This window comes from Wyeomyia smithii, chromosome 3, assembly GCF_029784165.1.
Source record: "Wyeomyia smithii strain HCP4-BCI-WySm-NY-G18 chromosome 3, ASM2978416v1, whole genome shotgun sequence".
Classification (NCBI taxonomy): Eukaryota; Metazoa; Arthropoda; class Insecta; order Diptera; family Culicidae; genus Wyeomyia; species Wyeomyia smithii.
Genome location: NC_073696.1, coordinates 38,925,229 through 38,949,877, shown reverse-complemented (window position 1 = coordinate 38,949,877; position 24,649 = coordinate 38,925,229). Strand labels below are relative to the sequence as shown.

Genomic DNA, 24,649 nt, shown 5'->3' with positions numbered 1-24,649 from the left:
ACCTCGAAACGAATGAATTTCGTAAAACGCACCGCACGCCGAACGCAAACTACTGGCACCAGCTCAAAGAACCGTTAGAGCGAGTAAAAAAAAACCCACAAGGCACACCCGAGCATTATACGATGTAATGGTCATTGAACTCCGAAACCGCTGTATTAAGATAGTTACACTGAGCGCTGTCAAAATAAAGTGCGCGAAACTGAGCTGACCTCCCCGAAGCAAACAATAGCGTGCCCACTACACTCCGGAAACCCTTAGATAAACAAAACTCACCCGGGCCGATGATGCATTTCACCGGGGCATAATGCACGACCGCTCCATTTTCTCCTACCGACGCATGCGCGACACGACGTTTCGCATCAAAGACCTACTGAGTATAAAAACTGACAAAGTTCCATGCATTCATAGCCCAAAAACTCAAAAAAATGCAAATAAGCATATTAAACAAAACAGAGTTCCAAGTTTATTATTTAAATGCCAAAATAATTGCAATCAAAGTTCAGTTGTCGTGAACTATTTTCACGCCCAAAACGATTTCAACATAATTAAATAAAAGTTACTTATGTATATCAACATTTGTCCAAAAGCTAGGAAAATCATAAAATAAAAACATAGAGCTGAATAAAATGTCACCGCCCTGCCAGGACTCACAATTGTAGACGATGCATCAATCGCATGCCGCATTGTCATGCTCGAATGATAAATTTTGAAACTATATTGTAAAACTGTCAATTTTGACCTGTGAGAGTGCATCGCACAATCTGGTTTGTAAAAATAAAAAAAAAACTCTACCCGCAACCGAAAAGCTACCACACTTTGTGCACCCAACAGATGACACATTTACACTTCTGAAAAAGTCCAAAACCCGCTAAAAACCACTACACACAGAGCCTATGCATTCTTAAAATATTTGATACAAAAACTTATACTCATCTGTTTTATTTTGGTTATGCCTATGCCAGCGAAACAAACGCCGACAAGCAAAGCGCAACACTACTCTCTTCTATTTGTGCCGTGTCAAATAAACGATAGGTGAAGAAAAAAAAACACTACTCTATTCGCTCTCTCTCCAGATATTATCGTTCTCTTCGCTCACACCGCCATGCATTCCATTTTCGCATGTTAAGAACGAACCGCTAGTTAGCGCGACGCACAAAGTAGGCACTCACACTCACGCAACTTAGCTGGCCTTACAATTTTCAATTGCAATTCGAGGAAAAATTATCACTTTCACGCAAGGAACACTGTGTTTTTCACAAAACCTTCACTTTTCTCACTTAGACAAAGCATCACAGATCACAACTTGACACTTTTTAACAAGTTTGGCCACTTAATTCACTTATAAATTAATAAATTAAACGGATAGCTTTCGGGGCACGTATTATTAGTTAGCCGTGATGCCAGCCTCCCCCTCAAGGGATAAGCGGAAAGCATTGGTCAACATGAAGTGGCAGCTCGTTTTTATTATCGTTGGGATAGCATTTTGGCAGGTAATTTTTCCAACTTTTGTACAGATTCGCATGTACTGAGATGCCTGGTCAATTTTCAGAACACAATTTCTCAGCAATCGTCTGCAGCGGAAACGCTGGAAGGAATATTGCATACGTTGTCGGGCGCTCTTAATCTTGCGAAAAATCTGCCGAGAACAGTCGACTCTCTGCGACAATCGCAGCGCGCGCAGGATGCCGATCTGGTTCGCGAAATAACCGATGTCGTGTTAAGTACCCTGAACGCTACGTCAATTGCAATTGGAAATCTTGCCGCTAGTGCGGATGTTAGTGGCGATTCTGTGAAAATGAACGCCATCGCGGATATTCAGTCTGCTGAACAATCGTTGGCCCTTCCGGTTGTACAGCTGCAACACGCACTGCAGGAAGTAAGCGCCAAAGGGATGACACAGGCGTTGAGTATCCGGTTAGAATTGATCGAGAAAACACTACGCGAAAGCACGGTTCAAGTGCAGGCTGAAGTAGCGAAAGCAGATCGCGTTAAATTCTAATGAGGGAAGCACACATACATTGAATGAACTTGTCAATTGCCAGTTCTAGGATTTCCCCTCTAGAAACCAGCAACGCAAAATCATAAACTATTTAACAATTCTTTGAATGCAAAATCATTAAATAGTGTAAAAAAACTACACCATCGTTACCTTCACTTATTTACCATTAAGGGGTTCTTTCCATTTTAATGAAATAATATGAGTTATTTTATTTCTGTTGATCTGTTGGGTCGCTATCGTAAACCCCACAAACCTCTGCAAAAATGAAGCGTTTCGGGGAAAGGGCCATTACTCCACAAATAATTGGTATTTGTTATGATCAAACAGGTTTTTTTGTTGTTGAATAGGTGAACTTTCAGAAAATTACTACTTTAATGCAATAAAAAGGTGCTTAAAAGTTTTTCAAACTTTTCTTTTTTTTTCTCGAGTAAAAAGGTATATAACCTCTTAACATACACCATAGTCGAACCACCCTAAAAAGATGTCGATCCATTGTAGACGTCTTCCGCGCAGTGCAGATTGCCGGTAGCGCCACGGCACCGGAGAGCGGTTTGCCGAGATAAAATATATTTACATTGAAGGGCACCTTGTTGTACACTCGGCGCGATCAATGCATGTGGCTGCAAGCAAGTCTGAAAGTTAATCGCCCATTCTCGGATGCCTAATATACTTGCAAACTCCGGCGAACCCACGGTAGCTCATGACGACCGTGGCAGTTCTGTCTGCTACTGCATTTTACTTCCATCAGAGCCCATTGTACGTAAAGTAGTCTGATGTGTTGTTGATAAGCTGCTATGAATTCGAACAATGTGAGGCTTTATCAGATCGCGCTGTGTTTAGTAAGGGTACATCCACATTTAAGGTATGCCTAATTTATACTGCTCATGGTTTCTCGCCGGCAAAACCACCCTAGAAAAAGATATTTCCATAAAACAGTGGTTTGATGTATCGTTCCTAGGCCTGAATCTGACTGTTACGACCTGGCTCAGACCGCAATTAATTTACATGTGCAGCTAATAATGGTCTGATATTCACTATTTAGTCAGTGCTAGGAAACGCGTGTTTTCAAGTGAGCGTTTATTGCTTTTGTACGATACTATTCTGATTCATGGTATTGAGAGAACCTTCCAGCGAGTTCAGCATTCTACAGGTTGCTCGAAATTAATGAACCGATATTCGATACAGTTAACGAAGCTTTATTAAATGATCGTAAATCGAAGTTAAATGGCAGTTTGAATAAGTGTTACTGGGTGCGTTTATTCATGCACATATTGTGATTTTTAAACGGCGTATTATACCTTGAATGTAATAAAGTTTTAAAGCTATCGAAACTAAGGCCAGGTCCTGTATTGCTACGAAATTTGATCTTCTGTTTAACGGGAATAGATCTAGCAGCGAACCGTTGGTGTACAGGAAAATTGCCGGGCTACCGATAAGATCTTATTGGTTCTAACGGTCTCCCCAGCTGTGATTCGAACATATGACGGTTGGCCTGTGGACCAGTATCTTATCTCAAAATCAACTGGAAGTCAAGTTTTAAGAACTAAACCTTGTCGATTTTTGGAATATTGTACCATCCTAAGAATTAACAGTGGAGTGGATAATTTTCGAAAAAGGTGTTGGTTTAGCATACACATTATTTGAAGTATTGTAGTTCAGAATCCTTCGATTGTTTAGAAAAAATGCCTGAGAATCAGTTGTAGGAAACTAATAACGGTTTGTAAAAAAATATACACTATACACAGGATAGAAAAATATAAGATTTTATTTAGACTAAGTTTAGGATATATTTTTCAGTTCCAAAATTTTTCAAAATAATTGTTGCCCATTTTTTTAACAGGGAATTAGAATTACGTTGTCCATTGATGTGAACTTTTGTAATATATCCCAGTCAATTGCTATACGTGTCCCCTTGCAAAATACAATGACCACTATTGTTGAGTGATCAGGTACCCGCACCGACGAGCTCCCAGTCAGGTAAAATATGGTTTGTGAAGCCAATCACCTTCCCAGGATTCAAAGACCAAATCTCTTCGGGCCGTAAACAGCCACTGCCAAGGAATCTTGATCTGCGTTTAAATAACACAGTGCAACAATTTTTTTTGCCTTGGCCTCTTAATCGGAAATTTTCGATGTTTTTTCGATGCCATTTTGTTTTAAGACCAAATATCAAAATTCTTAGAGTTTGTCTTAGCATGTTCTTACTCATCTTTAAAAAAAAACATATCTTAAATCGGACAAAAACTGAGCTCAAAACGGTGATTCTACGAAAACAGTTTTGGCATGGTTTAAGTATTTTTCACAAAGCAAAATAATATCGAGTATGTCTGAGCATTAATGGTAATTCGCTAATATCTAAAAGTGGTAGTCAAATTATACCTTATATTGTGTAAAAAAGTCTCAGAAATTGATTGGTAGATGTCTACGTAAAATGTCAGCAACATGTCGATTTTGCCCCAATTCCCCTATAATACTCAAATAGGTTTATCTCGACGTTAAATTAACTTATTTAATATCTGTTTACTGGTAGGGAAAGCCCCCACTCTACTACGAACGATGGCCTGAGGCTTGTTAATTTCGCTGCAGCTAGGGGGATGGCTATCTGTAGCACTTATTTCACACGCCGTAACATACGTAAGCACACTTGGATGCACCCGAATGGAGAGCTTTGCTCTCAAATTGACCACGTTCTGATTGATGGACGGCATTTTTCAGACGTTACAGACGTGAGGTCGTTCAGAGGACCGAACGTTGACTCGCATCACTATCTCGTAGTAGCCAAAATCCGCGCCCAGCTGTCCAATGTGTTGAAATCCAAGGCAACGAGGAGGATACAGTTGAACATCCAGCGGCTATCAACTGAAGGAGTGACTGCAGAGTACCCGCAGAAGGTTGATGAACGGATTGAGGAAAAAGTTGAAGGGAACCTGAATGTACAGTGGAGGCACATCCACAGTTCGATTAGCACTACAGCGCGAAAAGTGTTGGGTGCAACTGCGGCAGCTGCGTCTAATGAGTGGTTTGACGCTGAGTGCCAGCGAGTGACGGAGGAGAAGAACCGCGCCAGGGGTCACATGTTGGCCACGGCTGTGACTCGTCAGAGCGTGGGTAGATATCGAGATGCTAGAGCCGCTGAAAGGAGACTCGCCGGAAGAAATGACAGCATTGGGAGTATATTCTTGCGGAGGCGGCAGGTTGCTTCTCCAGGCACGATGCGAGGAGCTTCTACAAGAAGATCAACGGAATCAGGAATCGAAACGTGTCAGCCCCTGTCATGTGCAACGATAGGGAGGGGAACCTGATAACCGATACAACAGAGGTGGCCAGGCGTTGGAAGGAACACTTCAGTGTGCTGTTGAACGATGAGGGGAATAGTGGAGTCGAAAGGAGCAGAATGACTATTGAGAATGATGGTCAAGCTGTGGATCCACCATCCATGGACGAGGTGAAGAAAGCAGTGAAAGAGCTGAGAAACTGCAAGGCAGCCGGGAAGAACTGATGAAGAATTGTCTCGGACTGGTTGGAGGGGCCCCATATGCCCGATCTACAAAAAAGGTTATCGCCTGGACTGTAGCAATTATCGGGGCATAACTCTTCTCAATACCGTGTACAAAATTCTCTCCCACATCCTGTTCCACAGACTGAGGCCGTTGCAGGAGACATTTGTTGGCGAGTACCAATGCGGTTTTCGAGGGGGACGCTCCACGACGGACCAAATGTTTACCTTTCGACAAATCCTCGATAAATTTCGAAAATTCAACTTGCAGACGCACCATCTGTTCATAGACTTCAGGGCAGCGTACGATTCAGTTAAGAGAAATGAGTTATGGCAGATTATGCTCGAACATGGCTTCCCAACAAAGCTGATTAGGCTGATACCCTTGAAGGTTCTACATCAAGCGTCAGGATAGCCGGTGAGATATCGGACTCGTTCGTGACGTTAGATGGTTTGAAGCAGGGTGACGAGCTGTCCAACTTATTGTTCAACATCGCATTGGAAGGTGCTATACGGAGGGCTGGTGTGCAGAGAAGCGGCACCATCATTACGAAGTCGCACATGCTTCTCGGTTTTGCGAACGATATCGACATCATTGGTATCAACCGTAGAGCTGTGGAAGAGGCCTTCAGACCTCTCAGGAGGGAAGCTGCGAGATTAGGGCTTGTCATAAACTCAGGCTGGCAGAGTACCTGGTAGTCCGTCGGAGGTTGGTGCTGCGGTGGTGCCAGATGGGAAAACATTTGGAGTAGTTGATGAATTTATTTACCTGGGAACAATAGTGTCATGTGACAACGAGGTTAGCCGTGAGATAAAGAGGCGGATAGCAGCCGCAAACAGGGCCTTGACGGATTACGTAACCAGCTAAGGTCCCGCAGTCTGCAAATCCGTACTAAACTTGCACTCTATAAAACACTGATTCTACCGGTGGCTCTCTACGGCCATGAATCATGGACGCTGAAAGAGGCTGATCGGCGAGCTCTTGGTGTTTTTGAGCGAAGAATTTCGCGTTGAATCCTTGGCGGTACCATGTCACAAAATATCAAAAAATTGGTCGCAGTGACGAAAACACCCAACAAGGAAAAAAAAAAGAAGTGTACCAGGCATACAAATCGGCGGATATAGTCAAGCGGATAAAACACGGTAGGCTTCAGTGGGCTGGGCATGTAGCGAGAATGCCGAATGAGCGTCAAGCTAAGGCTATATTTAGCAGGAATCCCGATAGAGGTCGTCGACTTCGGGGTAGACCCCGCACTCGTTGGATGTGTGCTGTCGACGAGGATGCACGCGAAATAGGTCAATCAAAGAAATAGTTATCGGTTTCCGTTATACTCTACTACATTTTTTGGAAGTAAATATTGAAATTCAGTCCGCAAATATATATTTCGACTGTGACGTACAGTCTTCCTCAGTGCTTATGTGGACTGGTAAAGAGCAAAGCGTAAATCCTGTTTTTTTATTTGTAGTAGGTAAAAATAAAAATTTAGCACCCTTAATTGGAGTTAGGTAGGGAATTATGCGGTCGATTGTTTACCGTACCATGTCTGGGGTTTTTGGGAAGCAGATTGAATAGCCATGAGGGGTGATTACCTGCGTCTTTATTGAGAAGCGTGCATGAGTGTTGTTTATAAATTTCTAAACTTTCAGCTACGTCTAATTTCCATAAATTATTAACGGGGCGGAGGAGGTGAATGTTATCCGAAGTTAGTGGATGTTCCTCGTTAAAAATATGTTCAGCCACTTTTGATTTGAAATGGTGTGGTGGGGCATTTGTTGAAACATTACTTGCTTTGGTCACTTCTGCGAAATGTTCTTTGAAACGTATCAATAGGTTACGTTTAGTTTGTCCAATGTAAACCATGTCACAGTGACTGCATGCAATTTTATAAATTCCAGCTTTGTTCAGGGTATCAATAGGGTCTTTGGTAGACCCTAATTTTGTTTTGAGTTGGGTATTTCTACTAGTGTAGACAATATCCATCCCAAATTTTCTAAATTTTGAACGAAGTCTGTCGCCTTAAAAGTAAAGTAAGTATTATCTGATTAATGTAATATCAAGAGTGTAAGTGATACTTGAAGATACAATAATAATTTGTCTTCACATAATCCTTTCCTTTTTGCGTGGAGGGGGTCGCATTTAGCTTTATCGAAGACGCGATGATTCTAAATAATAATTAATAGCTAAAGCGAGATTTTTATGTTTTGACCGGTCCTGGCTAAAAATGTAACTCCCTCCCCGCAAAAGGGGGAAGATCATGTAGAGACAAATTGTTATTGTAACTTTGAGTATCGCTTACACTCTTAATATAACATTGAACAGATTTCAAATGAGTTAGTCTAATGTCAAGAAGAACCTATTTTAGTATTGTAGGGGAATTGGGGTAAATTTGATATGTTGTTGACATTTTACGTGGGTCAGACACCTACCAATCGATTCCTGAGAATTTTTAATTCAATGTAAGATATAATTTGACTACCACTTTAAGTTATTGGCGCATTACCATTAATGCTCAGACATACTCGATATTATTTTGCTTTGTGAAATATACTTAAACCACCCAAAACTGTTGTCGGTGTACCACCGTTTTAAGCTCAGTTTTTGTCCGATTTAAGATCTGTTTTTTTAAAGACGGGTTAGAGGATGCTAATATGTGGAGAAACTCTTAGAGTTTGGATATTTGGTCTTAAAACAAAATGGCGTCGAAAAAACATCGAAAATTTCCGATTTCTAAAAAATTAAAAATGGCGCCATCGTTGCCCCTTAAGTTGAAATATGTTCAAACTCGAGGAAATTTGGTTCAAAATATACACAAAATTATATATATAGATAACAAGGCAGAGAAAAAAACAATTTTCGTTGCACTGCGTAATGCACCACAACTGCACAGCAGATGTTCCGATGTCTCGCTTTCTATACATATTACAAAAGCGACAGATATCAGCGACAAAAAAAAGCAAAGCCTTGGTGCTACATTCCGATTCGGAACTTGACCTTCTGTTTACTATACACAGACTTCGCAGCCAACCGTTAAGTGTACAGGACAATTGCGGGGCTAGCGCTACGATCCTACTGACACTAACAGTCTCTCCCGAGTCAAGACTCGAACCTACGACGACTGGCTTGTTAGGCCAGCATCGTACCTCGAGACCAGCTGAGGAGGCAGCGACAAATGTAGCCCAATAAAATGGAATGATTTCCAGAAACCTAATGCTAATTCCTTAGTAACCATAGATAACCATAGATTCATCGAAACGTGTGATCAAAAACTACAATCCACTCATTAAAGTAAAGATATTGTATGAATAATTCAAAAGTTATCTTCATGAGTGTGGAAAAGCAACGATAAATTCTGAAATTTCTCTTGCTCTCAAAGAGTAATCTGTTTATTTTTCATCATACTTCAACAAATTGATGGCTGTTGCTGTACTAGGAATAACTTACAAAACAGGTGTCTTTTCATAAAAAGTAAATTTTTTTAAACTTTATTTTGAAATATCTTGAAAACGGATTTAAAATATTTGGACAGTTAATTACCAACAGCATTAGATTATCACAATATTTTATTTAGATTATCACAATAATTGTATTGCGTCTCCTATTTTCTGTTAAAAGTTTAAATTTGAAAAAATGCTCTACATCTTAACCTTTGCAGAAAAAGTTTTTTCCTGTTTTTTTTTTTTTGTCAGGGTTCATTTGTTTACAAAGCATGATTTGTTCCCTTCAGCTAACAGTTTTTGAGCTACAATACTTTGAATACAATTTATGTTATAAAACTTCCGAAATATTTATCCAATATTTTTGCTCTCAAACAGTGATTTATTACACATTTAATAGAATCAGATAATTACAAGTAACTTTCAAAAACTCAAACTATTGAACATAAATGCATTGTTCCCTTCTCAATATGTCTTGCAAATAGATAGTTCAACTAAACTAAATATTATGAAGAAAGTACTACTTCATACTATGTATACATTGATCATCACTTTTATGCCGTCACTTTCAAGCTGCTTCAAAATACAATATATCACACTGGAAATTAAGTTTTTCTTGGAATCAACTAGCATTAGCTGAAACATCAAACAATAACCTACTTGGCGTCGTATGATAACGCGTGGAGATTTATCCATCAAATAACAGATTTAACGCATGAAGCGTTACCTTTTGTATCACTTTCGGGATATATGGAACATAGCCGAGTTATGTAAAACCTATCGCGGTTAATTTCATTTTTTTGCTTTACAAGACTTTACCTGCTTTGACGGCATCGGCATTACTACTTTCTACATTTAGGCGGATATGCATCATATTTTCCAATCGAAACTGCAAAAACGATGAAAATCCATTGATAACTAATGAAATGATAAGCATTTGAAAAGGGACAAACTTTGTCCCCTTTACCGTTTTGACAATTTGTATTGAAGCGGAGTTTCCTTAGAGATATAGTTCTAGGTCAAAAAATGTATCGGAAATATTCGAATATTGCGACTTTTTCTCCGAATTAAACCTAATATTATCATTCGTTGTTTTGCTTTCGTCCCGATTAGACGCAAGTTGTTTATCTCCGTTCGATTCGCAAAATAACAATACACGAGTTATCGTACGGGTGTTTTTTTTTTTCGATTAGTTCTTGTGCTGTGCAATAACAATAGCCTGCAGTATATCGGCAGAAACATCTTCTGCACACTGGTAGGGGCAGGCTACCCCGCCAGTGATCCGATACGCAGCTGATATATCAGCAAGAATAATTCTCCCGCACCGCTGTTACCCCGCTAGCAGCACGGACCACCATACGATCGAGCGTGTGGAAGTCAACTACAAGTGGCATCTACAAGGTCGCGTGTGAGATACGGCCACTGTGTCACAACACGAAGCTGGCTCGTCATTGTTTGTTCTGCGGAGACACTCGATTGATCCCACTATCAGCCGTGAGGTCGTGACTTAGACGTTCGGTGAAGTATTCACTTTAGAATTTTTATCTTTATTATTAATATTATTACTATCAATATTATTATTATTAATATTATTATTATTATTATTGTTATTATTATAATTATTATTACTATTATTATTATTATTACTATTATTACTACTGTTATTAGTATCAGTATTGCTGTCTTTTTTTTTATTTCGATCCATTGTAGTTTGAATAATTGTTTTTAAATTTAATATCAACTACTTGATCCCCCCCCTACATTCGAATATTTATCGTTTGTGTGCGGTAGAGCGTAACGCTCCCGCAAAATGGACGACATGCAGGTGCAACTATTCCTGGATGTGGAAACAAATGGGGAAGAGATTGAGATCTCCCCCATCAATTCCCCTTTACCTTCCCCGCTACCTAGCCCCCCTTCGGACTTCTTCCGTTTACATTCGCCGGATACATCTCTTTGGACAGGGTTCGTCTGCCTGTACGCCTGTTCGTACCGCGGGTCATGCATTGCCAAAACTGCAAGCAGTTAGGACATACAGCCACCTACTGCTGCGACAAGGCACGCTGCAGCAAGTGCGGAGGCAATCATGCTGAGACCGCTTGCAGTGAGGATACTGAAAAGTGTCTTTACTGCGAGGGAACTCGGCATGACCTTTCGGTGTGTCCCGCGTACAAACAGCGCGAGAAAAAAATAAGCGTTCCCTCAAGGAATGATCAAAGCGCTCTTTTGCAGAAATGCTTAAGAGGGCTGAGCCACCCTCGACAAAAAACATCTTTTCCTTTTTGCCAACCGATGAGGGTACATCTGACGATCCCGTCGAAGGGTGTTCTTATGTCATGCCAGAAGGACCTAGGAAGAGGAGAATGATCAACTCTCCTAATCTTTCTCGCAAAGGTCGTAAGATAACCCCTAGCGGAATGACCAATAAGCCAACACAAAAAGGAAGCGGTGAAGTAAAACCGAAGCAAGTACCTCCCGGTTTTAATTTTAAATCAAACCAGGAGTACCCACCGCTTCCTGGGGCACCAAAAACCCCTCGTGCACCCATTTCTCGATCAGAAGACATAAAAGAAACAGGGTTCATAAAAGTTTCTGATATTGTGGACTGGATATTAAAAGCATTCAACATACCAGATCCCCTACAAAATATTCCTCTTGCCCTTCTTCCTACACTGAAAACCTTCTTGAAGCAACTAGCAGCAACTTGGCCCCTCATTTCAGCTATCATATCTTTCGATGACTAATACGGCGAAAGAGGTTAGGAATTATATCACTGTATTACAGTGGAATTGCAGAAGTATCACCCCCAAATTCGATCTATTTTCTCATTTGATAAATACATACAATTGTGACGCATTTGCGCTTTGTGAAACCTTTCTCAATTCAAACGATCAACTCAATTTCCACGATTTTAACATTATTCGTCGAGATCGAGACTCGCATGGTGGAGGGGTACTTTTAGGGATTAAAAAGTGCTATTCCTTCTTCAGAATCGACCTCCCCTCGATCTCGAATATTGAAGTCGTTGCCATTCAAACGAATATGAATGGATAAGACCTATGCCTTGTTTCGTTATATATCGCTCCATCCGCGCGGATTGAACAGAGGCATCTCACTGATATAGCAGAGTTGCTTCCCGCGCCTTTTTTGATATTGGGAGATTTTAATTCTCACTGTTCGTTATGGGGGTCGCTGTGCGACGACAACCGATCTTCTTTAATCTGTAACTTAATCAACGACTTCAATATGACAATTTTGAATACTGGGGAAGCGACACGTGTACCTAATCCTCCAGCACGTGAAAGCGTGCTTGACCTATCCCTTTGCTCGACATCACTAGCGTTAGATTGCCAGTGGAAAGTAATCAATGATCCCCACGGTAGTGATCACCTACCAATCGTTATCTCAATTGCTAATGGGTCAACTCCAACGGATCCAATCAATATTGCGTATGACCTCACACGTAATATTGATTGGAAGTCTTATGAGACCATAATATCGCAAAGAATCGAGTCCCACGTGGAACTTTCTCCGGAGGAAGAATACGCGTTCCTTACTGGCTTGATCATCGACGCCGCGAATCAAGCTCAGACGAAACCGATACCCGGGGTAACGATTAGACGGCGTCCTCCCTCCAAGTGGTGGGACAAAGAGTGCTCAGACCTGTACGCGCGGAGGTCCTCGGTGTATTTGGCCTTCCGAGAACAAGGCACTATCGATTTGCTCCGAATGTACGATGTACTGGATAGACAAATGAAGAGCTTGATAAAAGGACCTTCTAAGACCCAGGAGACCTTCTAAGGTTATACCAAACAACGATACTGTCAGTTCTTGAGTACGATTGTTTCTGCTTTCGCTCCGCTGCGAAAACACACATTATGGGTATTCATGTCGAGCTCGTAAACAAATACCCAGCCGTTAAAATACTCACCTCCATTGACGAGTAATGGAAGATACACAGTTTACGACTGGGTATCCGTATACGAGCTCGATGTGAAGACCCCTATTATAAAACTAGAAAGAATACAATATCGTTGTTTGCGTATTGCCTTGGGTTGCATGCAGTCGACCCATACGATAAGTCTTGAAGTGCTAGCGGGTATCCTTCCGTTGAAACATCGTTTTTGGAATCTCTCTTACCGGTTGCTAATTCGATGCACAGTTATGAACCCATTAGTAATTGAAAATTTCGAGAAGTTGGTCGACCTTCAATCTCAATCCAGATTTATGACTTTATATTTTGACTATATGGCTCAAGATATCAACCCTTCTTCATACGTTTCTTTCAATGTCGCATGTTTAGATACTTCTGATAATGCTATCTTCTTCGACACCACCATGAAAGAAGACATTACTGGTATCCCGGATCAATTGCGACCCCAAGAGATCCCTAAGATTTTTTCCAATAAGTTCAAACATGTGAGTTGTGATAAAATGTTTTACACTGACGGATCTAATCTAGATGAGTCCACTGGCTTCGAAGTTTTTCACGAAAATTTTACTGCCTCCTACAAACTCGATGCTCCTGCTTCCGTGTACGTCGCAGAACTAGCTGCTATTCAGTAGTCCCTTGGGATCATCGAAACCCTACCCATAGACCACTACTTTATCTTCACAGACAGTCTCAGTGCCATTGAGGCTCTGCGATCGATGAAGACTGTGAAGCACACCCCCTATTTCCTGGGGAAAATACGGCGGTTTTTAAGTGCTTTAACAGATAAAAATTACCGGGTTACCTTAGCGTGAGTCCCTTCTCATTGTTCCATTCCGGGCAATGAAAAGGCTGACGCTTTAGCTAAGGTGGGTGCTATTGATGGCGATATTAATGTAAGAGCAATTGCATATGATGAATTTTATAGCATTTCGCGTCAGAGAACACTCAACAGTTGGCAATCATCATGGAACTCAGATGAACTGGGACGGTGGCTACATTCCATTTTTCCTAAGGTATCGACGAAAGCATGGTTCAAGGGGTTGGATGTAGGTCGGGACTTCATTCGCGTGATGTCCAGACTTATGTCCAATCACTACACGTTAAACACGCATCTATTTAGTATAGGGCTTGTAGACAGTAATCACTGCGTTTGTGACGATGGTTACCATGACATCGAGCATGTTGTTTGGTCGTGTACCGAATACTGTGGTGTTAGGTCCGAGCTTATAGATTCCCTTCGGGCCCGAGGAAAACAATCGAACGTACCCGTTAGAGACATTCTGGGAAGTGGTGATCTCGAGCACATGACACAGCTATACGGGTTTATAAAAAATGCTGACATTAAAATTTGAATTTTTTATCTATTTGTTAGATTACAATTCCCGTCAAAAACTGAAAGAAAATGACACACCATGCTGGAGACACTAAGACGAAGACTCGGCATCTTTATGTTCACGCAGACACCTCAGACAAAACTGCTCAAATAGAACAGCACTGCTAGCCATCTACAAATAAATAAATTCTATAACTTAATATTGTTAAAATGAAAATTGTAACTCCCCTCCTCTCCCCTTAAATCCCCACTAGCTCGTAGTCGGCCTCGAGATATAAAAAATGTGCCTCCCTCTTTTCCCTGCTAATTTAGAATTTAAAAAAAAATGTACTTGGCTCAGTTAAACACAAATTGTATCGTGCCGTGTCAAATAAACTATTTTAAAACTAAACCTAATATTATGTAAAAACTTAGTATAAGTTTACTTTTGCATATATTTGCAATAGTTGTCCCTGTTATTAACCCCTTTGGTTTTTTTTTTAATTTCTTGTCAGTTTTGTCTTTGCAATTGAATGTGAAGTAATTTCATTGCGATTGTTAGAAGACTCAGGTGACGCTTTTTGTTTACCTAGCAGTTTCATTGAAAACTACTAAGGATAAATACAATCAATCTTACATTAACACGTGATTCACTGTGTACATTTTTGAAACGTCCACCGTATCATTAATTATTTGGTTAAATATTTTTTGTTTCAGTATTAAACAACAAATATGATTTTTTCTTATCATCTCAATCAAGTGCCGAAATAAATTTCCATAGACAAATAGTAATAATAAATAGATTTAAAGTGAGATTTTTTATAGTAGTTCAAACCTTTCAGAACATATTCAGACTGCCGAGAAATAAATACATAAGCATTAAGTTATACAGTTCCCCATTTCAGGTCTTTCTGCCTGCAGCCAAATTCAAGTGGAAAACAAGTCATAAACAAAAAAGGTATTTTTGAATTTTCGATATTATCTGATTCCGCTGAATTTTTAGAAACAAACTTCGAACTTTTGATAAAAGAATCGAGATTTTTAATTATAATCCTGTAGATATTTCGAATGGTAATTTTGGTGAAATTGATGCCAAAATGTTAAGCCAATTAGGTATTAAGTTTATGTAGCAACAATTAAACGCAATCCCATTGGAGGATGACAAGGTTTTAATACCGTCTGCCGGGGTGATACAAGGCCACGGGGGTGTGATTGAGCCAAAACAGGAAATGTTTGTATGTGAAATTACTTGAGATTTCAAAAACATAGTGCTTGAACTCAATGCTGTTTGAAACACGACGCATTCACAATTTGGTACATACATAATGTTACTGAACTGTTTTACTTGAATTATGCTGCAAAGTTGAGGGTGAAAAACACGGGCAAATAACGTTACTAAAAATGTGCCATGCAAACCAACCCGATCAAAAAAGCAAATCAGCTTACTGCTCAGATGATACGTTATGATATCGCCTCCAATGTTTTGATGAAATATTATGTATTTAACCTGTCTTGATTCAGAAAATAATGTTTATCCAAGCTGTACACTTTTCGAGCTCTTCTGGGGTGACTTCGTGCTAAGTTATAATGATCGGTGCAGTGTGTGGAATTCACATCCACGACAGAATCATACCAGTATACACCAAAACACTAGTACTGTTAGCATAGAGTAGGTGTTCTAGCTATGGAATTATTCGAAAAAAAAAAATACTTAAAGCTGTTCTAGTCTAACAATTTCCAGATGGAAAGTTACAATGACTGATAATACTTACGGAATGTAACAAAAATTGGTACAACAGATGACCTTCAAAGGAAGTAAGGAGGGTTGTGGGTACGTGTCCAGCGGCTTTGAGATCTCCAATGGAATATACAGTCGTCAATGACAAATAATAATTGAAAATAAAAGTCTTCTGAGGCTTATGCCCTAACGTTTCATTTTTCTTAGAAACCTGGAGACACCACCATGTGTATAAAGCCTGTCTTGAAACTACGCTCTCATTACTGGCTATTCGAGATATCGAATTTATCTAATACATTTTTTTTATAATTTGTATGAAACATAGTTTCTGGTCAACCCCTGCCATGTATTTTTATGGTCGGCCCTAAACTTGTTGTTTTATAATGTTAGTCATGTGAATTATTCTTAGAAATAATATTGTTCATTTTTCTGGTACTGAACTCAACTTTTTATTTTTAGCACAATGTCACTTCATGAAAACGGTGAAATTAGGCCTGAGTTCATGTATTTTTAACGAAATTGTAGTTTATAGTAACTTAACCCTTAAGTATGCATTTATATGCTTTGGATAAATGCATTGCTCAAATGTGTGCATTACAAGCTAAGGAATAAAATAAATAAAAATAAAAATAATTTTGCAAAAGTATTTTCACCATCATCATACAACACAACCGTTTGTTTACAAACATTTATCTTTCTAGCTTAATCATTCAAAATGACCTAGAGCGCAGTTAACAGTAATGGTTATTATCGAGATTTTTTTTATCTACTAATTAATTTTGAATGCTGCTATAAGAAGCAAGTTTCATATGAAAAATATGCTAAATTATGCTAAAATTTCGAAAATGACCGGCTTCGGATGCTGTAAGACTGTTATTTTACAGACCCCAGCATTAGTTGAATGAACTAGACTAATTTATTCATTCTTAAAAGTTCCCGTTATCTGCTAACTAAGTCGCGAAATCGGAACCAAAGACCGAATTGATCGCCTTTAGCTTGCCTCGTAAATCGAATCGTTTTGCATAGCAGCAACAATTTCGGCCGCGAGCCGTTCCAGCGCGTTTTTCAATTGGGGAGATCGTTCGCACAGTTCTTGTGTAAAATGCAAATTAAACAATTCGTCTAATCGAAACGCACGGATCACCGGTCGGAACGAGTTCCCAGTTGTTTTGCACGTTTTATACGGGGCGCGAAGAATACTTGTAATATAGGTTATTAGTATGTTGCATTTTTGAGCAGTAGTCCTTATGAAATGAAGGGTTGGAAATATGTATTAAAATGAACATTCCTAACGTAAATAAAAAGTTTACACTACAATCTCGACTGGCGCGAGTTGTACGAGTTCGTGAAAAGGGTCCAACAACGTTCCTCTGCAGGGAAAAAAAACAAACAAACAAACAGCAGCGAGACCACGAATCAGTGTTGGCAGCGTAATTTGCAAATATGCTAACACGCTTGTCTGTTTAAACAATTTGGTGTAATTTTCTGACCATCGAGGCAAGCGCCGCTGTACAGTTGTTTTGTCTGGGACACGGCGGCTGTAAATCGGTCAAATTAGCTCAAATTACTAGCTTAGTCGCGCACAGTAGCGTGGTAAGGTACGTGTAAAATGTCGCTAGCTTCATGGCAGTGTAAATAAAATATTTATTTCTCACAATTAGATCCAGGTTCAGAAGTAGAACAACAGTACGGTTCGAAGCGCTAGCTTTATTGAGTTTGCTTCTAGTTCTTTGTGTTACTTAGTCAAGTAATACTCCTCTTTGATGGATGGTCTGGGCACATTACTGTTATGCTCTGTGCAAAATGTTTGCTACTGCTCCATAGCATACCCGCAGTAAGTGTCCGCCTGGTGTCATTATCTATGCAATACTTGATTGGTGTATCAATTCCTATTATTCGACTTATTAAATTAGTGACGCAAGTGGTAACGAATTACCTAGCCTACTTTAAAACGTAAACTTTTATGACTCGAATACAACGCAATGATTGCGTTGCTGTATAGGTCATATTTTTTGTTCGCCAAAGACCGACCAGATGTAAAACAAAAACCGTTCAAAGAGTCCGCCGAAATTTATTGCCCACAGTAAAGTGTCATTTCACTTTTTACAAACCGGTCGTAAATTTTGTGAAGTGGCTTCGGGCAGCCGAATGCCAAATTAGGATTCGCCTCAGGCACTCGGTTGGGTCGGATCGCTACAAAGCAATCAGTCATCCAGCGGACACGAAGTATCCGAATCCGGTACAATACCGTGCAATCGAAGCGAAATTAGCGCGGCAGAACCGTGAAAAAGGATATATCATTAAATTGAAGAAGCTGAGAAATAGTCAGACCGTAAGTTAGCCACTGCAGCTAGAATTTTCAATTAGTTGGAACTAGAACATTAGGAATAATGACGAGCGATTAGAGCGCCATAAGTCTCGCTGACCGGAGTACTATTTGAGTGAACACGGATACGGTTTCAGACCAAATTTGCTTAATGTATTTTGGAATCTTAAAACCTTTTAAAATGGAAGGCATTTTTTGGAAACTTGCTTCAGTTTAAAAATTGAATCTGGAAACAACTGATGGCATCGAAAAAATATTTCAAATTTTTTTAAGAAAATCTATTTTAATGAATTTTGTGAACAGGTAAATCGGTTGAACGACCGTTGTTGACGTCATTTACTGGTGTGATGAACGTTTGTTCTATTGAAATATATTATTTATTTTGGAATATACGCGATTAGATGCATATAGTAGTAAGGTGAAAGCTAGAATAATATTTTTGTCATTGCCGGAGATTAAACGGCACCAAATGTTCAACCATTTCTTTTACTGTATAAACTGCGACACCTTTTGAACCATATATCTGAGCTCCACCTTGACATATTCCGTTTACGACTTTCGTTCGCCTATGACTCATGATTCTTAATGATTTATTTAAATTTTTTTAATGTTCTTTGCCGCACAGATGGCCTCAACTAACCTGTCCACTTCGGACGGGGCAACGCAGCACACGCAGAAAAAGCAAATGGAAATTTTACAAGCCCGCACATCGTCCGGATCGTTGCAGGTGGTCCGCGCTCAGACCGTTCAAACAACCTCTTCGCGCTGGTCCTCTTCTACGCTGCACTCGGAGATTAGCAGTAATTCTAGCAGCCACACGCAACTAGCAGCCTCCTCTAGTGCCATCAGCAAGACTGGTAGTACTTTAACGACCAATGGGTTCTCGAGTTCGCATCTACCGCTGCAGTTCCACCGGCCGTTCATAGGTTCTAGTAGATTATTGGTAAGTTAGACAGTAATTTCCGACCAATTATCCAGAAGGTTCACGGAATTTAGCCCAAATACAAAACAGCTTCCCGTACAACTAGCACTTTTAGAAGGCCGTGGCTGATTGGCATTTCCGATCAAAATACACCCCTGTTTGCGATCAACCACAAGACCAAAACCCATGCGTCCATGATCAATCCATCAATCCGCGTCAGCCAGGGGGTAATTGATCTTCCTTTGTGCCGCCTGCCGCCTCGTTAATGTGAACAGTAGCACAGAAATGGACACTTTAAGCACACCAATGGCCATCGCATGCCATTGAAATTCAAGTGTGACGCCGGTTTACGCATGATCATTCGGCACCATCGATCTACTCCTACAAGCGTCGCTTAAAAAGGCCGTTACCATTATGGCTCCACCCCTGGACTATGAGAATTGAAGTGTGTACTCTATGGACGACCTTGAAGCATACTAGGCACATGGTGCCGTCAAAGCTACCGCTAGCTAGTTGGGCATGTTGGTGTACAACTTTTTCCAACTCGAATGCACACACCTTTGAGCTTGACCGGCTCTCGTCCTGCGAGGCGGTGCTGGTTTTTTTGTTACTGCAGAATCAATCATATCGGCTATTTTTATGGCTCATCAATAATTTATGACATGTGCTCACGGGTCTATAAATCCTTAACTTCCATCGAATTGAATTTAAAATTATTATAACATGTGTTTATTACGAAAATGGTGTACCGCTTTTTATTGAGAATCCACTGTATCTCCTATCAAGTTTTCTAAGTTGAAAGTGTGAACAGCGCAAGGTTTGAATCCGTGAACCTTCCGTGAACATTTGAACACCAAAACAAAACCTTTCCAACGACTGCCATTTACTGAAATTTGTTCCAAAAAGCAGCACAATAACTAACTATCTTGTTTCCTGTCACAGTCACACCAACCTCAAAGCACCATATCCAGCAGCATCCCACACAGTAACTCACAACACCTGAGCTCACAGCCGTCGCTGCCACTAGCCGTGTCTTCTTCTGCAAATGTCGCGACGTCATCGGCAATAGCAACCTCTTCACAGTCGAACACCGGACAGGCGACCGGTTTCGGTATCAAACCGCATTCCAGCGTCCCTGGGCTACCGAACGTGGGTGGACTCCGCAGCACCAGGGACAACAACAGTACGGTTGACTACAGCCGGCACAAGTTCGACAAGTTCAAAGATATCTCGGCAAAGGAGCAACCGGTCGACGCAGAGAGGTGAGTGAAAATTTGTTTTAATTTAAAAAAAAGCTGCTGCTATTTCCATCAAAAGTATTAATTTTTTCAACTATTAATGTGTATGACAGAATTGGGCTTCAAACGAGTTTTGGTAGTAAAGGCACAGCATAAATTATTAAAAAATAGAAGAACATTTTCGTTCGTCCCAAAAAAAAAATAAATAATTTAGCTTAGAAAATAATTGCATTGTTGTAAAATTATGAAAAATGACTAAAATGTAAAAATGTTTAAACGGTCAATGGTTGGACAAAAATGTCCAAAATTTAAAAATGACAAAGTTGTTGAAAATTTCTGATGTAAAAATTTGCTAGATGTCGAAACTATTGAAATACCAAAAATGCCAAAATATATGTATGGCAATTATATCAAAATACAGGGTGTCACCGTAAAAGTGATACACCTCATTAATGCCATAAAATTAAACAGGGGAATATTTCTTCCATGGTTCTTTTTATTATCAATAGTAAAGTTACAGTCGAACCAGTTCAATTAAAATCTTTTGCCTTTGCATTTGATTACGGCCCGCAAACGCTTCTCAAAATTACCACAAACCGCATGCACAATTCCGATCGGCATTTCATCCCAGTTTTTCATCAAACGGTTCTTAAAAGCGTCCAAAGTCATGTGTTTTACTTCACTCAGCTCTCCTAGCATGTACCCCTAAATGCTGAAGTCCGATGGATTCAAATCGGAAGAAGATGCGATAAAATACGGTAAATTTACTTTACACCACTTCTGAACTACCAATGTCAAATGCGCTGGACCCAAATCCTGTCAGAAGTAGAACCTTCCTTGGCACAAGGCTGACGTGTTGCAGATAGTGCTCTTTATTAATTTCCACACCTCTGTCGATAAATAGCAGTGAAAAGTTTCCTCTGTTGCACTCCAAACCAGCACAGCTGAAGCATTCTGGAATCGCTCCACTCCCCTTTTGTCAGCTGGAATGTTACAAAGATACTCTATATACACGATGATTCTACTTATTGTGATTGCGCAAATAGTTTTTTTTTAAATATTTTGTGGCAGCGTGCGTCTTTAGTAGCAATCGAGATCTGGTAACTCCGTCTGCAATATTTCTGCGAGATAATCCGTGAATCTTTTATTTTTTGAAAGCTCCGTATCCAAGGTCAGTTTTCGATTATTTTATGCATAGTGTTATGACTCATGTTCATTTCACGAGCCCTTTTTCTTGCCAATCGGATTGAATTTCGTCCTTTAACCGCTTTGATTACGCTACAGTTCGCACTCTGTTTTTTTTTACCCGATTTCTGCTGGGGTACAACCCTTCCACTTTCCTCGAATGGTTTGATGGTCCTGTACACAATCTGTTCAAATTCAGATGTGACAGCCCCCTTCTGATCTGTATGTTGCTCATTCCAGCAAGATACAGAATCTTGATTTGTGAAACACTGCCTCACTTTGGCGGCATCAATGAATTCCGTAACGCTTATAGGAGGGAAGGGGGGGGGTATCCCTCAGCGTCAGGGGGTCAGCGCTACGTAACAAAAAATCCCTGGAGAGACTCTTCAAAAACGAGCATTTTTATTAACCGTTATGTACTCGGCAGGGTACCCGGGTACCTTGTCAGACTTTATTGCTTCAAAAACCAAGGATAACGTCAACTTAGACAACTGAAACTTATGGAATGCTCCTAACTAGTGGAAATAAACCATTTTCCATCATTTGTCTGTTTGTAGGGGGGGGGGGGGCTTCGAAATTTTTTACCACGTAAGTACTCGGCAGGGTACCCGGGTACCCACAAAATGAAATGCTTCTTGCTAATTCATTTCTCGACCGATTTTCGATCTTGGCCTATCAAAAGATTGGAAAATCTGTCTTCTTTCAGAATCTGGGATTGACATGAACCTGTAACCACATCTGGTTCCTGTAAATCCGGATGTACGGGAGCATGTTCCGGTGAGACAAATTAGTACAATTGTCAATAAAACCGAACAAGATTGGTATCAAAATTCTTGAAATTACTCCAGGAATCGATCTACATCAATTTCGAGTCCAACTGGTGAGTTGTCCTCGAAATGGTCTTACCGGAGCAGATTCCCGTGGGGCCCTAAATGGCCATCAACATGAGTGGATAGAAACCCTAGCAATATGCATATCAAAATTCTTGGAATCACTTCAGGAATCGATTTACATCTATTTACAGTCCAACTGATGAGTTGTCCTCAAAATGGTCGCACCGGAACAGATTTCCGTGAGGCCCTATATGGCCACCAACATAATTGGATAGAAACCCTAGCAATATGCATATGAGCAAGTTATTGGCAAAGAACTCGGATCAACAACTGCAGCTGATACATCTACCTCGGTCAAACGAGACTCAACTGGAAGAGTCCCACAAGCTGGCGTCTGCCACATTTGCAAAAATTTGGACAATAAACGCAATAAGACAAGGAAGACGTGTACAGCATGTTGCAAGCCAATATGCAACGAGCACAGCAAGGACATTTGCAACGATTGCTAATTTTGTTATTTGTTATTTTTTTTATTCATATTACTAAGTTTTTTTTATATTTGTTATGTTTCAGACTTAAAACGACTTGTTATTCGTGCAAAAACTTGAAATAATAAACGATTTACAATGGGCCAGAAAACTCTAAATAAAAATATAAAGCCTTTATCATTACATTCTGAATTGAAAAAGCTTCGCATAAGTTTTTGAAATAGCCTTCTGGAGACAAATTGACAGATGAACTCAAAAAAGATTCCTGGAGTGATTTCAGGAATTTTGATATACATATTGCTAGGGTTTCTATCCACTCATGTTGGTGGCCATATAGGGCCCCACAGGAATCTGCTCCAGAGTGGTCATTTCAAGGATAACTCGGAAAATGGACTCAGAATTTATAAAAGTCAACTTCTGGAGTGATTTCATGGATTCCGATACCAATATTGTTTGGTTTTATTGACAATTGTTAAAATTTGTCTCGCAACTTGAACCTGGCCCCGGAGATCCGGATTTGCAGGAACCATATGGGGACCAATGGCTCTTTAGGTCCCGTTTACTAAAAAAAGACAAATTTTCCAATCTTTTGACGGGTCCCGGGTACCCTGCCGAGTACTTACGTGTGTTAAAATTGCCGAGTACATAACGGTTAAGCAAATTCTTCCACAGCGTTACGTAATTTTCATGGCGGCAAGTGTTGGCGTTGAGTTTCGCGGGGGGGAGGGGGGGTTTGTAGTGTTTGGGAACGTTAACTAATTTAAAAACATAAAATCGGTATGTTTTTAAAACAGAAAATTTGTGGAGCGAAGCATGTGTAGTGTTCAGCTAGGAGAGTCCTATCAAACGTTCAAATTTTAAAATTGTCAAAAATGTCTTAAACATTTCAAAATTTTAAACGGTTAAAATATCAAAAAAATAACAAAATATCCACAATAGAAATGTATCAAAAATATCATTAAACATAAAAATCATCATAAATATCGAACATATCAAAATAATATACAAGGTGTTCGATAAGTTCGAATACAACTTTCCGTCCTTGTGTTGGTGCGCACCATGTGCATTCTGTGTTTTAGTATTGGTGTCGCTTTAGCCGCATATACAGGGGGTAGACAAAATGATTGAGACAGGTAAAATTTTGGCAATTTTTAAATGGCCAAAACTTCACGAAAAATTAATCAAACTTAATGAAACCGGTTTCATTTTACTGGAAAACTATCCTAGCTTTCCTATTATTACTTGCGAACTTGACGTGACAAACCTCTACAAGAAATGTTCCGGATTTTCGGAGTGTATGTCAAAATGTAGATTTTTGTAACGCATGCAGCTTTTTCTGACATCTTATTTATTTTAGGTTCATATGTTACCAATAAACTATAATTGGTACCCAAAGATCGAAAATCCGTCAAGGAACCTTCATATTTTTAAAATCATTTTTTGTTTTCCAATTTATATTTATTCAGTGTAAATTCGTTTTTGCCAGATGAATTTTCAAAAAAATGTTTGCAAAATTGTTTAGTTTTGCAAGGCTTACACACCCACAAAGATTCGTTGAGTTCTGCTAGGGTGCTGCGAACCCAAGAAAAATTTTACTCAACTCAACCCATCTCAACAACAATTTATATCTCGATGGTTCCATTTTGACACACACTCCCAAAATCTGAAATATTTTCAGTGTTCGTTGGTCACCTCAAGCCCTCAAGTAATACTAGGAAACTGGGATAGTTTTCTATTAAAATG

At 39.8% G+C, this 24,649-nt stretch overlaps 2 protein-coding genes across 4 annotated transcripts in view; both read left to right on the top strand.

The window, feature by feature from the left end:
- The window catches only part of LOC129732425 (uncharacterized), a 269,530-nt gene that overhangs the window by 211,597 nt on the left and 33,284 nt on the right, over window positions 1–24,649 (top strand). For all 3 annotated transcript variants that reach the window (XM_055693312.1, XM_055693313.1, XM_055693311.1), the window contains exons 4-5: window positions 18,866–19,183; window positions 20,105–20,424. In XM_055693312.1, the coding sequence (XP_055549287.1) occupies window positions 18,866–19,183; window positions 20,105–20,424 (638 nt within the window). The remainder of the gene's footprint in view (window positions 1–18,865; window positions 19,184–20,104; window positions 20,425–24,649) is intronic.
- On the top strand, window positions 1,418–2,368 carry LOC129732437 (uncharacterized). The gene is made up of 2 exons (XM_055693326.1): window positions 1,418–1,490; window positions 1,550–2,368. The coding sequence occupies exons 1-2, from the start codon at window positions 1,443–1,445 to the stop codon at window positions 1,997–1,999; spliced, it is 498 nt and encodes a 165-aa protein (XP_055549301.1). The 5' UTR covers window positions 1,418–1,442; the 3' UTR covers window positions 2,000–2,368.

What these genes read in the sequence shown, in the direction of transcription:
- LOC129732437 (XM_055693326.1), top strand. Translation starts at nt 1,443, where the DNA reads ATGAAGTGGCAGCTCGTTTTTATTATCGTTGGGATAGCATTTTGGCAG. An exon ending in TTGGGATAGCATTTTGGCAG is followed by an intron (nt 1,491 to 1,549) that starts GTAATTTTTCCA and finishes GTCAATTTTCAG; the next exon opens with AACACAATTTCTCAGCAATC.